Source organism: Euwallacea fornicatus, chromosome 2 (genome assembly GCF_040115645.1).
Source record: "Euwallacea fornicatus isolate EFF26 chromosome 2, ASM4011564v1, whole genome shotgun sequence".
NCBI classification, from domain to species: domain Eukaryota; kingdom Metazoa; phylum Arthropoda; class Insecta; order Coleoptera; family Curculionidae; genus Euwallacea; species Euwallacea fornicatus.
Window position 1 is genome coordinate 5,529,547 of NC_089542.1, and position 21,576 is coordinate 5,551,122.

The window sequence follows — 21,576 nt, forward strand, 5'->3', positions numbered from 1 at the left end:
TATGCCTTTGCGATTAGCCAGTTCAGCACGTTTTCTCTTGATCTGATCGTTTAATTTTGATAGCTGGCGAAAGTAGACATTCGAATAATCAAATCAATAGTTTAGTTTCTTGAAGTAGTTCACAATAAATTATGCCCTTCTAATGTCACCACATGGAAAGCATAATCGTCTTTCGATGAATATTGGCTTTGGATGTTGATTGTTGTGGTCATCTTGCTTGGTGTATTATTGTTTTCGGATTACGTTACCGTAAACAATCCATTTTTCATCATCCCTTATGAGTCTTTTTAAAAATGGGTCGTTTGTGTTACAATTCAGCAAAAAATAACATATATTAATGCAGGATGAAAGATAAATTTCTTTCGATTCGTGAGGAACCCAAACATTCGGGTTGTTTACATAACCAAGCTGTTGCAAGTGCAGATAAACGATTGAATTCGATAAGTCGAGCTTCTCGGCTATATCTCAAATTGTCATACGCGATAGTTTCGATAAATGTCTTTATTTTCTTGTTATCGATACTACCGACATGTGTTATGTCGCACATTGAAATTTCCGAAAAAAAAGTCAGGAACCCAAAGCTGACACTGCCGTTCAGTAAAGCAGCCCTCAACATAAGTTTAAAAAAGTCTTTTCTGAGCATGCACTGCATTTTTGCCCTATCGAAAATAAAATAATAAAATGTGCCGATAATGCTCACTTTGATTATCCATATTTGATTTTTAACCAATTTGTGATTTATTAATAACGCTCGATTTTCATTTGAAAAAAGGGTTAAAAATTGACCTTTAAAATGGCAGTTAATAATATAAGTCACGTGGTTACTATTACTAGAAATATATTTCGCGGCATCTATGAGAAAGAAACGACTTTAATTATCGAACAACTGGCACAACGCGCATTTGAAACGTCTTAATGTCAATGTCAAAAAGCATCATCTGTCATTCTATTAGAGTTTTTGTTTGTTTAAAAATAGAGAGTTTGGTACCTAATAATCGTCTTTTGCGGGAAATTTTGTTATACTTTTATAATATAAATAAACCCTTGATGAAAGATGTCGTCCACATGTAAAATCTTTCGGTGAACACGTTCCTTCTGATAGCATATATAGGAGATGGTTCAGACAATTTAATGAAGGTATTTTTGATGTTAAAAACGTTGAACGTAAAGCTATATCAATTTTTTTTTTAATGAACGATTGGAAGTATTACTTGATGTTTATCCCTGTCAAACTCAAGCCGAATTGGCAGCGGCATTATATGCTGAACGATCGAGCGTTGAAAACGGTTACAAGTAATGGGACGTGTTCAAAAATACGGAAATCGAGTCCCACATGAATTAACCGAAGGCAACAAGAACATCGAAACGCCATTTGTAAAATGCTGTTTTATAATCTACAAATAAAGGTTTTTTTACATAAAATAATTACAGGACACGAAAAATGAATTCACGATGCGATTTCTAAACGTAAAAAAACTTGGATGAAGCCTGCTACATTTGGTATTTCACATTCAAAGTGATATATTCATTGTGACAAGGTTATGTTCTGTATCTGGTGGGATATGGAAAGTATTGTACAGGGTGCGGCATAGGATCCGAGTATTTTTGAATTAATCGTAGAATCTTTCGTTTTTAATGCATTATTTGTTTTTTTTTTAATTAAAACAGCATGGTCGAAAACATAGCATTTTATAATCACGAACAGAAAATTACATCTGGCACGTGCTGTGCTGCAAAGAATGAAATGACTGTTGAAACAACCCTTCCATTGTAAATCCTCGAATGGCACTAGTTTTAAAAACGCTTGGTTCCTGCGCCGTACCCTGTATATCATGAGTTGCTGAAAATTTATAAAACTACTAGTATTACTGGCCAATGTCTATCGACAACAACTAAACCGCTTAAAATGAGCTATTCACGAAAAACGAGTTGAATGGGAAAATAGACACGACAAAGTAGGGTTTTAACATGCCACCGTGACGTAGATATTACTAAAAACTACTTAGAAGGGCAGAAGTGGAAAGTATTACAGCACCCGTCGTATTCACCAGCTATGTCTTCTTCAGATTACTACTTGTTCCTGTTGGTGCAGTCAAGCTTAAGTAAAAACGGTTGCACTCTCATGAAGATATTCCTTATTGACTTAATAATTGGATCGTCACGATTTTTGTAAAATACACTTTGACTTTTTTAACTTACTAAACGTGTTTTTTTTCTAAAACTTAAATTTGGTGCATCGTCGTAGACTAAAACGGAAAAATTTTAATATTTTCTAATTTCATCCCTACTTCCATTTTCAAAAATTTCAACCACTGTGCTGCTGTATTTTCCAACTTTGCTAGGTTATCTTTTAGCCCTAAGTCTCTACTTGAAATTATCTAATTAGACCTTTTTTTCCTAAACTCGGTCAGATTTTTTCTTCACTTCTGCGTTCATTTCGGCTTCGAAAGTTTGGGTTATCTTGACCCCTTGAGATATAAAAATTTTAATTTTATTTGGAATTTTCGCCTTCATTTAAATTTCTACGAGAGAAAAGCATAATAAAAAATATTTCTTGATATATGGATGGTTAAATTTTAGCGGTTTTACGATGATTTTTATAGGCTGGCATCATCTATAAGAGTATTTAGAACTTTAAGTATTTTCTTTGACAATATGACGATGTGGCAACTTTTACTGAAAACCTCTAGTTATTTCTTGCCAGACTTTCCAAACTATTGAGAGCAACAAAACAAAAAGTGCTTAGCGAATATTTGTCAAACGTTTTTCTCTCGATTTCTCCATAGAATAAACTGTTCGACTATGTGCCTGTCAGGTTCACTATTGGCTTAACTCCATCTTCGATAAAAATAATTTCATTAGAAGAAAACTTTTATGATTTCTCACTTCACTTCGAATTATTAACACTCAAAAATTGATTAGCTGCTTCGAAATGGTTAAAATATGCCGACAAAGACGAAACTGAAAGGTCGTATTTTTTCCTCCCAACCTCTGGGAGATTTCAATATTCCGAGGCCTGTCATAAACACTGCGTTCACTGATGTTAATTGCTAAGCTCGTTTTTGTTCCTCTGCTTCCGTCCTTTCCGCCCAAGAATATTTTGAATCCTGATGGTTATAAAATGGGGAATATTTTATCTGATGGAGATATTTGTGATTGGAAGACGCGAAACGCGGGGAAATATTCTAGTCGAATGAGTTTATTTTTGTAAAGTGTGATAAGAATAATGATTTTATCAACGTTCGCATAAGTTTTATTTGAGATGAGGTTTAGCGAAGGCGAAAGCAGATCTTATTTAAACCTGCCTGAAAGATAAGTGATGATTCAAAAGTGCCGCAGTTCTTACATTCCCCGAACATTTCTCATTTAAATCTTTCTCATCATCAGTCGACCTAATTACGAAAATCTTGAGCCTCCAGGGTCTTTATTATTCTCCTGGGAATTTCGCAATAACGCCGATGCAATACCGTCAATATCATTGCAATATTAGAAGGGCTCTATAAAGCCCTTCATGAAATTGAAAATACCGCAGGTTCCTAATAAAGTTACCACTTCAACTCGCTCATCATCGGAGGAACTCTAAGCCCGATTCATCGGCCATCAATTTTTCTAATGGATCCCTTTTTCAATAATCGAAAATACATAGAAACGGGTATAGCGAAGGCCTTTCTGTCGACACAGGTTTGCGATACGATCGAAGTTAAAAATGGGCAGACGAACGCAGGAAATTTTTGCGACGACCAACATCAAAGCGGAGTGTTTATGACAGCCTTTAGGGTTTGGGATCTGCCAATCTGTTTTCCAGAAAAAAGGACTTGGAAATCATTAAGCTTTTCCTTTGACGTTTTTGAGGCGGAAATGCATTGTGGTAATTGGTACGCGGATATTCCCAGAAGTACTTCACGTAACACTAAAAGAAAAAAAAATTAAAAATATTATGTTATTTCTCAATATAGTCTATTTTGCGATTGAGACGTTTTCACAGCAATGTTTTATCGTTTCTAAACCTTATTTATAGTAAAAAGCTTCGAATGTTTCGAAATAGGCATCAACCTCGGACTAAACCATTATTGGCAAATTCCTTTCCACCGACTCATTTCTTCAATTTTGGAAATAGTAAATAATCTGAGGGAGCTAAATCTGGCAAATAGGATGGGTGAGAGAAAAGTTTTTAAAAAATCCATTGATTTTAGCCATCGCGATGACGAAAGAGTGGACTGGTGTTGTGTCTTGGTAAACAAGTCTTTCTTTTTCGTTAAATACGGTCGTTTTTTTACCAATTTCTTCGCTCAAACTCTGAAATAAATTTGTATAATATTCTCCGTTTATTGTTTTTCTTTTACGGAGATAGTCAATAAAAATGATCCCACGTGCATTCAAAACAACTGACTACATCACCTTTTCTGCAGATGGAATGCTTTTTGCCTTCTTTGGAACCGCGTTTCCCTTTTGAGTCCATTGTTTTAATTGCTCTTTCGTCTCAGGTGTGAAATAATGCACCCATGTTTCATCCATGATTATGAATCGACGCAAAAACTCGGCTTTATTGCTGCGAAACTTTGCCAAACACTCCCTTGATACATCCTCATGGCGCTCTTTTGTACAATTGTGAGAAACCGTGGTACCCATCAACAGATGTTTCATATTCATTTATTCTGTGAAAATGTGACGTACAGTAGTCTTTCAAACGTCTATCTTCCAGTACTATTTTGTGAATTCTCATCACAATGTGTGGCGTTGTTAGATCTGGAGTGTGATTGGGTCGACCACCGGGGAGTTCGTCTTGGCAGCTTTTAATCGCGGCTACGACCGCATTTAAACTTTGTGACGCAGTATCTTACAGTTGTTAACGAAAGACCAGATTCCCCCAGAGTAGAATTTAACTTTGCTTTGATAGTGGATGGACTAAGACTTTTAAAATTAGAGTATTGAATCGCGTACATTTTTATATTCACAAAATCTCTAAAAACGTTCGCTAAAATGGACTTAAAAACAAACACAAACCAACGTAGCATCCTCCAACTTTAAACATGCGCTTTTTAAGGTTAAGTTTCTCTAATATTGGGAAATTTTTAACAAAGAAATCGCCATCTACAGACCCTCAAAAGTTTTCGTACAGCCGAAAAAATTCTGTAAACAGTAATTTTCGACTGATTTTGTTGAAATTTTGTATAATGAAAGTTCAAACTTAAATTCATTTTAAATTTTCGAACAACTTTTTAAATTTAAATTTTTAGAGCGCTTTTCAGGGTTTTAAAAAAAGCCGTTTTGGAAACTTCTTGTGCGGTTCAAATTTTTCAATATGATTTAAATAATCTTGTAGAGGGAATTTTACTACATATGTGCTGAAAATTTGGTCAAAGTCGAACTACAAATAAGGGAGTTGCAGCCTTATAAAATCGCTAAAAATTAACGATTTTCATGCAAAACGATGAAATATAAACATTTTTGAAAGGCTTCAACTCCCTTATTTGTAGTTCGACTTTGATAAAATTTTCAGCATATGTGTAGAAAAATCCCCTCTACAAGATTATTAAAATCATATTGAAAAACTTCCACCGCACAAGAAGTTTCCAAAACGGAGTTGTTTTTAAGATCCTGAAAAGTACTTTAAAAATTAAATTTTCGAAAGTTGCTCGAACACGTAAACTGAGTTTATGTTTGGATTTTCATTATACAAAATTTGAACAAAATCAGTCGAAAATTACGGTTTACAGAATTTTTTTCGTGTTTAAGAATACTTTTGTGAATGATTGCATATGTCAAGTGGGATACTTTTAGAACCATCCTCGTATATTACATATAATAAGCAATTAAAGGAACTCTTATCCTCAATCACCCTGTAGGACACTCCTAGCCCTTTCAGACCTTTGAATCATTCGAACTCACATAAGGCAACTTTAATTTTTTTCCATAGTGAATCTTTTTCTTTTCAATGTGCCTGAAACAATTTCGCAACTTCACTCGAACTTATTAGAGGCCGAAACCATGAAAGCCTTTCATCGTAGCCTTTCGCCTAGATCCGGAACGATTTTACAAAAACGGCTACAAAGGAACTTTGCTAACACGAGTCAAATAGAATTTGAAGCGCCTGTCTCTTTTCCACAGCAAATTTGTCGGGAGAGTTATTTTTAAAATCGGGGACTTGCATCTATTTGCTCCCAAGGACATTTTTCCTTTTGATTAAAATAATAACCATGTCCCCTCAAGACAAGCCTAATTCGATTTAGCACACTTGGCGGCCCCAAATTCCATTCGTATGCCTACGCTCTCCTTTAGCCCCCACGTTAATTGAGTAAACGTGCTCATCAACCTCTTTCAAATAACTCCTTTAGCACGTCTTTCTTAATTAAATGCCACGCGAATATATTTTAAAGGGGAACGTTTACTACTCATTTGGGGCAACACTAGAAAATAAGGGGTTCAGCATAACATAATAACTTTGGGGGTGAAAGTTAGAGACTTTTAATTTAGACGACTTCAATTGTTGATGAAAAACTAGCAACGTGAGAAACGCAATTTCGATCGCGGCTGTTCAAAACAGTTACCTACTTATGTATAAGAGCAATAAAAAACTATTGACAACTTCGTTCCAGAATCACAAATTTCCTTAATAGCGTGTTTAGTGTTATTTGGTCATCACTCATTTTCCATCGATGATTTTTTAGAATTTGTTTGTCTTTGAGACGTGATCAGGTTCGTGTGATTGGACGTTTCGCATGCCTCTGCTTGTTGTTGAGTTCTCGCTCTAATTTATATTCAAAATAGTAGAGATATAATTAAGTTATCGCGTTGATGTGTACCGGCGCAACAGGATAATTTCATTATTTTAATTAACATTTATAAGGGATAATTAATAATTTTTAGAAAATTGGTGGTGGCTAAGATCGACGTCTTGTCACTACGTTTTTTAGGTACTTTTTATCAGTCTACGGCGGTAGATATTCTTATAAGAAAATTGATTGATGCTGTCGAAGAAGTCGAAATATCCTCCGTGGCTGTTTTAAATTCTGGCACCAATTTATTTGCAAAACAAGAGAAATATAACCAGTTCTTAAAAAAAACTCTAAGTATGCCAGGTCTGTAAATATGAAACCGGAATCTTTTAATAAAAAGTACAACTTAACTGCGCAATAATTATAAAAAATATTTTATTCGAAATATTTCCCATCTCTCTGGCAATTTGTGGATGCCACGCCCAAAAGAACTGTTGTTCTTTTGAGGCAAACCCGTTCATCGAGCCATTTTTGAACTGTTTCGTAAGAGGTGAAGTGCCGTTCTGCAAGAGCGTGTCCCATCGATGCAAATAAGTGATAATCGGATGGTGCTAAGTCGGGTGAATAAGCCGCTTGCGATAGTACTTGCCAATGAAACGTCCCAATCGTTTCCTTCACCAGTTTTGCAGTGTGTGATGGTGCATTATCATGAAGCAACATCATCTTGTGTTGCCGTTCTTGATATTCTGGTCGTCTTTCACGCAAAGCTCCATGCAAGTCCATCATTTGTTGTCGGTAACGTTCAGTATTAACTGTTTCTCCAGGTTTTAGCAGCTCATAATAAATTACGCCTTTTTGATCCCACCAAAGACAGAGCATTGTTTTCCGTCCATATCGATTTGGTCTTGCTGACGATGCTGATGGTTCGCCTGGAGTTACCCATGATTTTTTACGTTTGGGATTCTCAAAATAGATCCATTTTTCGTCACCAGTCACAATTCGATGAAGAAATGACTTTCTGTTATACCTGATAAGCAACAATTGGCAAGTGGTTTTTCGATTTTCTTGCTGTCTTTCATTGAGTTCATGTGGAACCCATTTTCCTATCTTCTGAATTTTTCCCATAGCTTTCAAACGAATGGAAATGGCTTCTCGTGTCACATTTAATTGGTTCGCTAATTGTTGTTGCGTTTGAGTATCGTCCTCATCTAACAAAAGCTTGCAACTCGCCGTCTTTAAACTTTTTCGGTGGTTTTCCACGCTCTTCGTTAATGACGTCAAAATTGCCACTTTTGAATTTTTTAAACCACTCATAGCACTGTGATTTTCCAAGGGCATGTTCACCGTAAGCTTCAACAAGCATGCGATGTGAATCTGCAGCCGTTTTTTTCAAGTGGTAGCAGAAAATCAATGCTGTCGGCAAATCGTAATTTGTAGGCACAAAATTCGACATACTCAAAGCTATTGCAAACTGTACTGCAGTATTGAACCTGTATTGTTATGATTTGAAAATCATTCTCAGATGTAAATAAGAGATATAGTCCCTTAATAACACGATAAGGTAGTACCTATATTGACCACTAGGGACATTTGGAGGCAAATTCCGGTTTCATATTTACAGACCTGATAGAACTATCTCACAGAACTGCGAACGATTTTTAACGATCGTTGAAAGACAGCGTTCCCTGGGCATATTCTCGTTTTTGCAGCCAATGTTGAGAATTAGCAGAATTTTCCTTCGTTAAGTTGCAGTCCAAATAAGCCTTCTGCAAAAGTAAATTTAAATGAAACTAGCACAGTTTTAAATTCGCATCCTAAAATTGCTTGAAATTTCATGATGCTTAGTAATTCTTCTATATTCAGTCTCTTCATTCCTCCTAAAAATACATTGAATACGTCTTTAATTCCCTTCTCATAACAGATATGACTTAACTGTAAAGAAAAACACCATCGAAGCGAGGTTAAGCTGCGAAGTTTCCACTTGGGCGAATTTAAAAAGTTACAAGTTGTCGAGTTCACGGATTTCAAAACAAACATTTTTATATTTGGGAAGTTTTCATTGAGTTTTCTGGAAAAAGGGGTATTATGTGCTCGCCCGGAAATTTTGCTTTGGAAGGATTGTCCTTACAGATATTAAATGACTCTCTTTGCATTCCAAGTTTTAGACACACTCTCTGATAATAATTAAACGACCGATTCATAAAATATGGATGGGTTCATTGGTAATTCGGTTTTAATTAGTATTCCTGAAAATCATTCAATTATATATTTTAATATAAGCCGCAAATGTTCATTAATAACGGCAGTTTTGAATATAAATTATATTTTTCTGTCATTTTGGATAAATCTTACATTAACACGGCTGAAACTCATGGGCGTGTCTTAAAACAATTTCGTTATGAAAATATTACATTATCTGTATGCTCAATAAATAGCAAAATTAGTTATAATATTTGGAATTTCGCTGTCTATGGTAATGAAGCATTTCCCGAAACCTATTTCAATAAACAAAGCGGCTCAATGACGCAAATTAAATATCAATATTGTTAAATTCGAGGCACACATTTACATATTATTATGAATCCGCCACAATACTGCATAACCGAGATTTTTCGCTGATCTACTTGGAACGACAAAATTCGATATCGGAATCGAGATCATTGCGGGCTGAACGTTGTATTACATACACCCCAATTTAACTTCGTAAATGGAAATCACCGGCCTGATATTTTCCTATAACGGAACTTAAGGAACTGCAATTTATCTTGTCTGATAAACAATTTTAATATTACGTCAGTAGTGAAGAGAGGAGAGAGGATGCATTTCGAACTAGTTGATGCTCCAGCGCAAACTTTCCTTCTGGGTCGGACAAAAGTTTCTACTTTTTGTTTGTTATGATGGTAGGCTAGGGAGCTTAATTAAAATACATTATATGGAGAGGAAGTGAATATAAGGGTAGCACTGTTAAGTTACTTAATGCTGTTTTTTCTCTGCAGCTCGCTACGCCAATAGGAACAACAGGGTGCATTATGTTACTATTCGAACACGATATTTTAGAGCCCTGTTCAACATCTCCAACATGCTTTTTTCATTTAAAGTGTAACGGTTTTGTCCTGATGTTCTGAAACTGCACGAGAGCGGAATACTTCCGACTCGAAGTTTATTAATTAATAAAAATATGTTAGTAATGATTTACTAATTCTCTAATGACCGTCACAGGTCTCGCCATTGGCCTCTTGTAGTGTTTCATTGACTTTCATCGGGGGAAAGACAAACTGCGTTCGCCGTTCTTTTTCGTCAATACTTCCAAAGATCCGTTGCACAATATCTTGTTCAAGTTCTACGAACCAAAGATTTCAAAATTGCCCATTGTAACTTCAATCAATCCCTTCGGTCCAAAGTAGCAAATTTTACGGCTTGTTGCCTCTCTTTGTATGTTATGTGATTTTTCAATTTGATTCTCGTTAGTGTTAATTTGCCAACAGAAATCCCTATACTCATCTTTTGCAGTTTTCCAGCAATATAAGGATCATGACACAAAAATGGGTTTCCAATATTTTTCTTGTAGAGACTTTGACACGGTTGTCTTACTTTCTGGCAATATGAAGTTATAACTTATGAACTTACTAATACACTGACTTACAAAAAAACCGCAAAACACCAAGAAGAACGCATTGTATGTATTTGAAATTTTGGCATGATTTTAGACTTGTAAAGAGAAAAAAATGATAAAAATTTCAAGTTCGTATTTTAATGCGATATGAAGTTTTTCTTTACTTTTTTATCTGTGACGATCGTTCTTTTTGCAATTTTTTTTACAGACAGATAGCGATAAAGGTATTATTGTTAGTACCATATTAAATGTGTGGTAGTGCAAAATGCCTCGTGTATGCCAAAATGCAGTTTATCGGCAGTTAACTCCCTTTGAAAGGGGAAGAATTGTTGGTATGCATGAGGCAGGTTTACCTTTCCGCGAAATTGCACGTAGATTGGATCGAAACGCATCAACAGTGCTAATGGAGAGATTGGTCTAACGAAGGGTCAGTAAATCGTCATCGTGGTAGTGTCCGTTCAAGAATGACGAACCAACGCGAAGACCAGCGACTTCGTCGTTCAGCGACAGGCGCCCCGTTTGAAACAATTCCGTCTCTTGGTGCTACCTGGGTAGCCACCCTAAATCGAAGGGTCTCCCTTAGTACGATGTATCGCAGAATTCGAAGTTTTGGACTAAATTCATATCGTCCTATGCGTCGGTTTCCATTATTACGAAACCACAGGGTGGTCCGACTGGAGTGGTGTCGTCTGAGAGTGCAATGGGTGGATGAGTGAAGAAGAATCGTGTTCGGTGATGAGAGCCGATTTTGTTTATGGCGATCTGATGGACGGTTACGTGTTAGAAGGCGCAGAGGAGAGCGATTAAATTTGGACTTTTTGGAAAGGCGTCATTCTGGTTTAACACCAGGTGTCATGGTTTGGGGTGCCATCCAGTATGGTAGTCGGTCTCCTCTTGTTTTCATTTATGATAGATTAAGTGCTCAGAGGTACATTAATAGTGTCTTAGAACCGGTTCTTGTACCATACACGCACGACCATCCTGAAAGCACATTTCAACAGGATAATGCGCGACCGCATGTAGTCAACGATACTTTGAGGTATTTGGAAGCTGAAAATTTGAATACTTTGCCTTGGCCATCTCGGTCTCCAGATTTGTCCCCAATAGAGCATGAATGGGATATAATGGGTCGGAGACTTCAACGTTTAGCTCGCCCTCCAGAGACCGTAGATGAACTCCGCAAGCAGGTGCAGATTGCCTGCGATACAATACCACAGGAAGATATTGACAATTTAATTTTAAGCATGCCACGTCGCTTACAGGAATGTATTAATTTAAGAGGAGATACCACCCATTATTAAATTATTATTAAATTTTTTCACTTATTCACAATAATTTCCTTTTGATATTTTGATCGTCTTTATCTGTTACCCGACCCAACGTAATGCCAGAATTTCAAACGTGTACAATGTGTTTTTCTTGGTGTTGCGGTTTTTTTGAAAGTCAGTGTAATTACAAATAATTTCTTCTAGGAATCTTGTAAATTTAACAAAATACTTCTTGCCATTATGATGAATAATAATTTCCGTCAGGTTTTTTGTGTAGTGTGATGTCATGATCAAGCGGAAGAGGACCTATCGATTGTATCTTGACAAAGTGGTGAACGACATTTCTTCAACTGATATTCGAGCGAACTCCAGCAAGATTGGATTTAATTTTGGTCAAAGATTATCGATTAGTGACACAAGAGTTTTGGTCCTCTTTTGATTACAAAAGAGGCGCTGTAAGAGAAACAATACGCTTTCAATGTCCATTGTGTGCTACAACAAAAGCGCTACACAGGACCCCGTTTTTCACCGGTTTCTATTTAAATGAATGCAAACCCGTTAATATATTAACGGGAAATTGCCAAGCACGTTAGTTTCCCACTTTAGCGATCCAATTTTCCGCCGATCAGTCGATTTGCCGGGGAAACAATTATCTTTTGTCTCCTCCGTGCGTTTCGGAATTTATTAAATTGTGTCTGTTACGCAGCATTGTTTTGACACGTGTTTCCTTGAGTTAATATCCCCGTGGAGAGACGAAACATTCGCAGTAAAGTCAGGAGATTAATATTATACTTCCGTCGTCACCCTACTACTGTTTCTGAACCACGGCAAAAGTGACATACACAAATGTTGAGATGATGTATAGCCTCGCCTGATAAGAATGGGTTTACTGTAGTAATTAACCCTTGTCAATCAGGGGATGTTTGAAAAACAAAGAGCATCTCAAAACATATTTCACATGAAATATCCACATAAAACGGGATTGACTTGCTGTTATTCAAGATTTCTGTTATTCACTTTCCTTGAGGCTCAGCCTTCCGAAATTTCATGACTGAGAGGTGAAGCAAATCGAGGCTTTGCCCGCCACATTTCACTTCCTTTTCTTTATAGAAGGAAAATCTATTGACTATTGCGTGATAAGCCGGTAAATAATGTTTAGATACACAATATCATTCAAGCTCTTATATCGAGTGCGAGAACATCATGTAGCTACATAATGACATTGAGGAGTTTCTTTTCATATCTCAGAGCTATTGCGAAAGATGAATCTTTCTGCCATAAAATTAACTTTCCGAGCAGGTAAAACCGCCACAATTCGGGCAAAGAAAAATTATATGCATGTTTCCTTGCCGAAAGAAAACCTCGTTTTCCTACATAAGAGCCCGACTTCACGATCTGCCAGATTTTGCATCGTTTGATCTCAAATCCGTTTCAAGGGCTGTTGTGCTTTCCAGGAAAAGCAATTTTGTTTAGTGTGTTTTCGACTCGGTTTACATCGAAAAATGTTCTTACGTCCGAGTTTATGTGAACTCTGTCTGATTACTTTTATTCCGAGTACAGAGCGACTAGCTTATCTCGGACGAAAATAGCCTCATATACTGGGGAAAATGGAAGTTTTCAGGGAAAAATCAATTTATTTAAAAAGGAGTATTATATAAACGTTTAGGTAATGTATTATTCAACACCGTTTCATTCACTCGGTCATTCCAATTTGTAATGTTTCAAGTTCTATTTGAGTTCCAATAGTCACAAATTATTTACGGTAGGCCAATTTCCTTGCTTTCTAAATTATACACCTCAACTATACATAGTAGTCCTATGCTAATATAATTACTTACAATAGCCGCAAACCCGGCTTCGGATTTAACATTCAGGTCGATGTTGACTATTGAACAAACGGGGATAAAACTGGCCATATTCAAAACTTATGTTTTACATAATAAAATATTATTAAATGATACTTTCAATAAGATATAGAGGCCTTAAAATTTTCGCTAGAGGCTACCCATTCGTTATGATATACGATAATTCAAACAATATATAAAAGGTTTGCAGATTCAATAAAAATATTTTATAAATTCGAAGATTTTAAAATAATTTCTTGACATTATAGCGAATAGAGAATTTTATATTCTGGCGGTACTTATACATTGATCATAAAATTTTAAGCTTTTTCTTGATATTATTGCGAACGACAATTTTCAAGTGACTTTTCAGTATTTTCACTACTTTGTAAGCGAGAGGGGGGATTGCAATTGAGCGCAAAATAGTGGTTACTGATACGAAAGAAATTTACTAGTCATTTATGACATCTAAGGTTGGCTTTCCCGAAACAATACGCCGCTATTTTCTAAATAATTTAAAACCGAGTTTAAGGTAATTATTTATGTGTTGAACTCTTTCAAATTCTCACCCTACGCCATGCTTGCAAAGCAACACCACATCCCGCACCGAACTAACACAATGGAGCTTGGCAATATAGTCGACTGTTAGCTAATTACACCGTGTTCGAAGTAAATGGAAAACGTAAATAAAGCTAATTTAGAAAATTATAGGGCAAATTGGCTGGAAAATTCCATTTGTAAAGCGGGACTATTAATTAAATCTGCAAACGACTAAAAAGAACAACCATTGTGTAGTTTCCTTCAGAGGACGTATGAGAATGCGTAGAATCAGATTTCTTGGCCGAAACTCTTCTTGAAATTTCACCTTTCTTGCATTAAATATTTTTATGTATCGACCAGATTATGTCTCTCTACAAGTTATTATACTTAACTTATTGGTGCTTTTAGTATTTAGCGCAACTGTTACCAATTAAACAAAAATTTCAATTTAGTTAACAGATGATAAATGAGCAAACTACTGGGCTACACCAATGCATCACTGTATCAGATAGTAACAAACCGTCGCAAATTATCCAATTTACGCCCTGGGTGATTATGATTATATATGGTTCTGACACCTAACGAAGGAATTATTGTGTATCTCTATTGCTGACTCATTATTTGCCCTATCGAACACCAGTCAATTGTCCAGTAACACTACCAAATAGGAGCTTTGAGGAGATTATTGATGACCCATCGTAATCAGGTTTTATCCGTTGCGTACACTTTTAATTGATCGACATTTGACATCCGCTAATTTTACTTTTAATCGGGGTGTGTACGTTATTTCACAAACTTAAAAAAAATTAGTAAAGATTTGCTTTAAAAATAACTTGTCAGACAGTAGCGGAGCTATGGAGAATGGGGCCTCGATGCAAAGGAAATTAAGAGATTTTGGATTTGTTGACAGTCCAAAACTTATTAATTTTGATTTTTTTTTTATTTTCTAATATTTCTGTCATACTGATTTTTCACCAAATCGAAAGTTATAAATATCTAATTTTCTCAAAGCCACAACTATTTTTCATAATTTTGATCGAAATGTAACATTTTCTTCGAGGTTTTTAACCCGTGCTGGTGACGGCCTGATTTTTTATTATTGCTACTTTTTACTTGAAAATCATATTCTCTATTCCCCCATATTTATTAGCTTCTTTTCACATCAAATTTACTCATTTTAGAAAATTCTATCTTAGGGTAAGTGGCGCATCTGTCCGTCTATATACATAGTACTGTTTTCGCTGCTGTGTACATGGAGTTTTACTAAGTGCAAGCAAAAAGCAATTAGGCGATTGATAAATGCGAGGGTGACAAGCTATCTTCTTTGACTTGTAAGCAGTATGCCTCAATCCGAGAACGGATCATATCACAACAGGGTTTGTTTTCCAATTGATGCGTTCTAAAATACCATTTTCCGTGATGTTTGTAGAGGTAAGATTACACTAAAAATTTATCATGTAATTTGCTCTTAAAGAATGCATGTAAATTTTCATATATGCGCGTAATTTGCGTCCACCAACATCACATGGAACTACACCCCTCCTCAGATTAAGGCGTACTGTTTGTGAGTTAACGACGTTAGTCGATTGTTGACAGCGGAAGGGGAAATGATAGCCTGTCTCCCTCGTACTTATTAATCGCCTAATTGGCTCTTGCTTGCACTCACTAAAACATCATGTGCGCAGCAATTAAAAAGGAGCGGTATGTCTGACGACGTTTGTAGATGTTTTTTTTTATTTTAGTGATTTTAACAAACCCTCCAATATCTGGTATGTCAGTTAGGTTTCTACGTCTTTATGCCACTGGAATCAGGTTAGCTACGCTCCATTTTGTGCTTCACGTGGAAATGTGTTTTGAAAGAAAGGTACAAATTACGAATTATTTTGCTGAAAACATTTCGCTTATATACGTCAAGACCTAAAACTGAAAGGGCCTAACTGGAAATATTCTGCATTATTCTTCGTTTCGTCTCACTGCCGAGTTGAAAGGATCTAATTGCTCTAATTGTATTAATTCGGGATTCCACTCCCTGGGTCACGAATTAATAATTAATTTTAATATTTCCATATATACGTTTTCATTTTTGAAGGCGTTATAAAACGAATTTCGCTCAAAATTCTATTTGCATTGTAATTTGTTTCCTAGAATTCGGATCGTCTCGAGTAATTTGTTTGGGAAATTCAAACGAACGGAAAACCTAATGACCGAAAATAGAACTTTTGTTCCGGTATTACTACTCTAAAACTGGGACAAAAAGATGAGCCACTTACACAATTCCCTGACTCATATATCATTCGGAATATAAAGTTAAGCCCTAATTAATTAATCGGGCTTTCTGGACGTAAAGTTAAATAAATACAATTAAAGCAATTAATTCCTTTCAACTTGCAAAACGTTAATTTAAAATTCGCTTGTAAAGATTCCCTCAAAAAGGGCCCGAGCATATTTTGTGGGGCAAATTCCCTTTTAGGAACTAAACTTTCTATAGACGACCCAGTTAGATTGATTAGCTGTCATGTGCCACAATACCAAGGGCTTAGGCTAGGACAGTTATATTTATTTATAAAAAAGGAAATGTGTAAGTGCGCCATTGCCCTACAATTGAGTAAAATTGAAACTTTTGGAGTTACCGGCAATAATTAATTTTAATTAAAACGGAATATATTCTTGAAACTTTCTACTCGTGTAGTTAATTATTCCGTATTCATACAGGTTAACATTCAACGCTGAACAGTAAGTGAAAATGATTTCGTGCGAAAAGCGATCCCCAATGACTCAGTCAAGTAATAAATGAAGACGTTGTAACTGAATATTTAAGCATTCTGTTGTAATAATTAAATAAGATTAAAAGGGAGTTTCTGGGTTTGGAATTATAGTTATTCTTGAAATATGTGTGTATATATTATTTGGTCAAAAGTACTATTAAATTTTTGATTTTTAATAAAATACTTGACATTTTGGCGGATAAAAAATTATTTTAGAATTTATGCTATATATATTTTTTGAAGTTATAGCTAGCGCCATCTGTCAAATATTACTATGTATTTTTTTTCCACAGAATTACGATAGGCACATATTGTGTAAAGTGTGACGGTTTTGAACAGTTATTTAGTCATCGGGAGGTAAAGGTGTTGAATGTTGATAATAAAATGATCTCTGATTAAAAACGCTATACGTTACTCAAAATATCATTTCTGTGAATTGGCCGAATTATTGACTTTGTTCAATTAAAAAAAAGTATTAAATTAGATTAATTGTAAGCAATAGTTAGAAACATGATAGATGCTAATTGCTGGAGAAAAAAACCGGACATCTATAACATGAGGAAATTACCGAAGTTACGTCATTAAGTCGTGAAAATTAAAAGTACTTGAGGTAGGGGGTTTTTCTTGAGCCTCAAATCAGTATTGTGTTTTTAAAACTGTGTACACAAAGTCACTATGTTTCTTTAGATGTTGAAAATATATCTTCGTGCCGCTAGTTGCCTTCTGACCTTACGAGTCGGCATAAAAGCCTCCCCTTCAAAAGTCGTTAATCTAGGGCTGTATACAACATCTTTGATGTGTAATTCCGGCTTTAACGAGGCTTTGCGAGCCGCACACGAGTATTTTTTCCACATAATTTTAGCGATCTAAGACAGTAATTGCACTTAGTATCTTTGCACTTTTTTGGAATAGAGAAAGTTCCAGTTGTTTCACTTCGGAAGTGAATTTTTAATAATGAGCTATTACAGCCGTTTGGCCGTAGAACTAGCGAGAAGTTTAATAATTATGAGGAAAACTTTTTAAAACCCTTGGCATAATGGCTTCAATTTAAATGACTTAAGTCAGTTAATTAAAAGCGGCCGCCCATTAAAGACGTAATTAAAAATATTATTCTGTTTTATGCGAAAGTTTGCCTGGAAGTATCATCGAAGTTTGGAAATAAACTGTATTATTAAATTTTTCTTTCCGTTATATCGTTTCCTCAAAATTTAGACAGATATCTTCGAGAATTAAAAAGACAGACAAATCCTCTTATTCCTTAACAATCTAATAACAAATCTCTTTCCACGTAATGGATGATACAGCCAACTACATTCGCCGCTTTAAGAAAGTGCCGGGTCTGTCTGAATTGGGGTGGAAACCATCATTCCCTTTCCAGATATTACTCTCGGAAAACACAATATTTCGTTTCGTCCTTTGGACGTATATAAAAATGCTGTGTAATATATCGGATTTATTTATCAGAAAAATGCCCGCAAAGGTAACAGATATCGAAATTTAATTGGGCACCAATTGCGAGAAACTATTCGATTTTGATTGCTCGTTTGTAGTATTATTGAACTAATCAGTGAAAATTGAAGTGTATAAATGAAAAATAACGATTTTATAACTTAAATGGCAATACGAGGTATATTCGAAATAGTAAAAGCCGTGAAAGTGACATCGAAGCTTTTTTTAATGCTTTTTTCTTTAATTCGCAATGAACAGGTATACTCATCAATTTATATTCTAACAAAGCAATCACGTGTGACATTCGTCGGTTAGACGCTTCTCAATCTGAATCGACAATGAAAAATCGTTTCTCAAGTAATGGATGTTATAAAACTGCATTTTCTTCGCTTCGCCGCTCGAAAAGGTGATAATTTCCGGTTAGGGGAAGAATCGGAAAGCAGGCTTAATCCTATCACCTTTTAATGTGTTATTTTATTTCTGTAGGTTTAGTAGGCCAGCTCGAGATTGGTGCTTGATGTTGAAATTTACAACTCATACGCTGAACCAGAAAGGGCTAAAAAATATTTAGTACGACTAAGCCTGGGTTTTTAAATTTACGCAGTGTTTTGTGACCTCATTGCGAAGGCATTATAAAATAAAAAATTTCAAAGCTTACACTACCAAAGTAGTTGCTATTTTTTTTAATATGCGAAATTGTCTTTTTAAACTTTGATTATTTCAATTAGGATTTTTGGTAAGCTAATCCAGACGTAATGGCCAACCACGCGTTTCGCATTTGTTTTAAGTCAAGATGGCCGCTTTTCGAACCTCGCTTGTAAAGTGTTATGGACGTCACTGCGCAGATTTGCGTGCCGCGTTGCCATTTCGATGTAGAACCAAAATTATTAAATTGAAATAATTCTAAAATTCCTGACCCTCACCCATTTGTATTATACAATAAAGTAATTCCGAAAATATTTTAAGTCTTGATGTTCTCGTTTTATTTAAATTCTTGGAGTTACTTAACGGTGCACAAAATGATTTTCAAATGACAATGTTGCACTTGGAATTTACTTTGAAGCCCAAATGGCAGCTCTTTGGATCTCGCGTGCAAACTTACCTTATTTTCATTCCGTAGATTCAACCGGCGTAGCCACTTTGTTATATAGTTTAGATTTTTAGGTGAAATTTATTGTAAATTCCTGACCGTAATCCGTTCAAGTCAATGAAGAAATAAGAAAAAACAAAAACGAGTGAACTTTTTTATTTTTTAAATGCTAATATTTCACTTATAATGCCACTCTTTCTTAATAGTGCATAAATCGATCTAAAAACCACAACGTCGCATTTGGGATTTCATTGAAACCAAAACGATTGCTTCCTGAACTTGGCATGGAGGTTTTTAATAACTTCGTTGCGCAAATTTTTAAGCGGATTCGCCACTTTGAGCTTCAGTTTATATTGAATTTATTATAAAGGTCCTGAGTTTCATCAATTTGTATAATGAAGCAATTTGAAAATATTTTAACTCAATGCAAATATGCTAAGCCTTAGTTTAAATGTTGTGGGCATTTGTGTGAGGCGAAACAGATCTTTTAATCTCTCATGTAAACTTCCATTATCGTCATTACGAAGCTTTGTACGTAGCATTGTTTGTTTTAATGTTACTCTAAAATTCCCAACTGTCATCTCTTTGCATAAAGAAGCAAGTTCCACTTTTCTTTGACATATTTCAAACCACAGATAAAAATATCTCATATTTAAACTATTTGTATTTGTTCCGGTTTAACAAAGAATTTGTAATATCTAAAAACGGCAACGTCGCGATGTGCAATTGTTAGGAACCAAATTGACCGGCTTTTTTTTCATCACTTTCATTGGCGTTTCTGCGGGTCGTTAAAAGCGGCGTTAAAAGGTAGTTATTATTTTTAAAATTTTGTTCTTCATCTGTCCTTAAAACGTAACAATTTAAAATAATTTGAAACCCTGATAAATCGTAAACGAAAGTGGTTCGTATGTTCAACTATATCTAGGAAGTTTTTATAGTTTATTATGTTAATTGTCGAGGTATGCATTTGTGAGTATCTTACGTACGCGGGGAGTCGCCATTTTAACATTTTATTGATTTTTAGAAATTGTTGTAAAAGTTCTGCCCTTCATACGTCTGTATAATGGTAAATGACAGCTTACCGTATATTTCTAATTGATACGTGGCTACATAGAATAAATATATACGTAGAAGACATAAAATTATCTATAAATGGCCATTTTAAGGTCTAACGTATGTAATTATTTAAAGCCAAGATGGCCGCTTCATTACTCCTACATATACTCTGTCATTGACGTCATTGCAAATCTGTTTAAGCGGCGTTGTCACTTTCACTTAAAGCTCTGGTCTAAAATTAGTTAATTAATTGCTCGAAATGTATTTCAGTGGACATATTGTTTTGAATAGTAGGAGAAGTAGCATTAAATTTCGCATATGCTTGCTTGGCGAAATTGTAAATAACCTGAGCAAAAACTGTCTGGATTCGATGCGAAAGTCTCATATTTCAGCGGATGTTTTTGGCTACGTGGCGCGAAATAAAGATAACAGAAATCTGTTTACACTGCATCTGTAATCATGGGCAACATCCGAAACCGACAGCCTGATGGGTGATTGATGAAGATGAATAATGCACTTTTTAATTATGTTAATAAAGACAAATTATGCGCAAAAATGCGCGTTTTTTAGTAGGTTAAATAAACAAGTTGGCACAGTGGGTGTGGCCCATCAATCATCCAAAATTAAAAATGAAAATACTCTGTTGCGTCCTGTATTTCCCCTGCGGGACGTCTATCTTGGTTAACATCGGTATTTTTTCCGCAAGATGGACGAAGCCTTTAATCTAAAAAGCGACGTTTCCCTGTGTTGTCGCATCTGTTTCCGTGGTTTTGACATAGTCCTTTTTAAGCGATTTTAAATTGTTATTTACCGAGTTGAGAAAGGGCTGTCTTGAAAGCATTGAACGATAAAATACATCCAATTTAGCCAAGCAACTTGCCTGCGATACAAAAACGGATATTTTATTAGAAAAGTGGAAACGAAAAGCGTGGCAATTTGAGCAGGATGTTTTCTTTTTCTGATCGAGAACACGGTGAAAAAGTTTTCGAGATATGGGCGGAAGATAATACGGGTATATCACTGTTTGTTAAGCCGTATTCGTCAACAACGTTTTCAATTTTCATCAGCGGAACAAACTCGGATAAGCGTCTGATATCTGGAAGGTGTTTCACGTAGAATTTGTCATCTGAAATGTTTAGTTAGCTAATTGCCAAAACAACGTATATTCGGTACAGTGGCAAATCTGAAGCTGACGGTTAAATGGTGCAACTTAAGTTATATTGAGTTTATAACTC

At 35.5% G+C, this 21,576-nt stretch overlaps 2 protein-coding genes across 7 annotated transcripts in view; one reads left to right on the forward strand and one right to left on the reverse strand.

The window, feature by feature from the left end:
- The window catches only part of LOC136348918 (carboxypeptidase N subunit 2-like), a 51,642-nt gene that overhangs the window by 10,135 nt on the left and 19,931 nt on the right, over positions 1-21,576 (forward strand). Inside the window, exon 1 of one of the 4 annotated variants that reach the window (XM_066300113.1) lies at positions 15,747-15,845. The exons of 1 other annotated variant lie outside the window; for it this stretch is intronic. The gene's annotated coding sequence lies outside the window, so the exon portion shown is untranslated. Of the gene's footprint in view, positions 1-15,746; positions 15,846-20,080; positions 20,093-21,576 lie in introns of those variants that run through there. 2 more of the 4 variants (XM_066300136.1, XM_066300128.1) reach the window with 2 other exon arrangements.
- Positions 1-21,576, reverse strand: part of LOC136349003 (uncharacterized) — a 54,474-nt gene that overhangs the window by 6,051 nt on the left and 26,847 nt on the right. Inside the window, exon 1 of one of the 3 annotated variants that reach the window (XM_066300249.1) lies at positions 13,436-13,616. The exons of the other annotated variants lie outside the window; for them this stretch is intronic. Coding sequence (XP_066156346.1) covers positions 13,436-13,513 — 78 coding nt within the window. The 5' untranslated portion in view covers positions 13,514-13,616. Of the gene's footprint in view, positions 1-13,435; positions 13,617-21,576 lie in introns of those variants that run through there. 3 annotated transcript variants of the gene reach the window in all.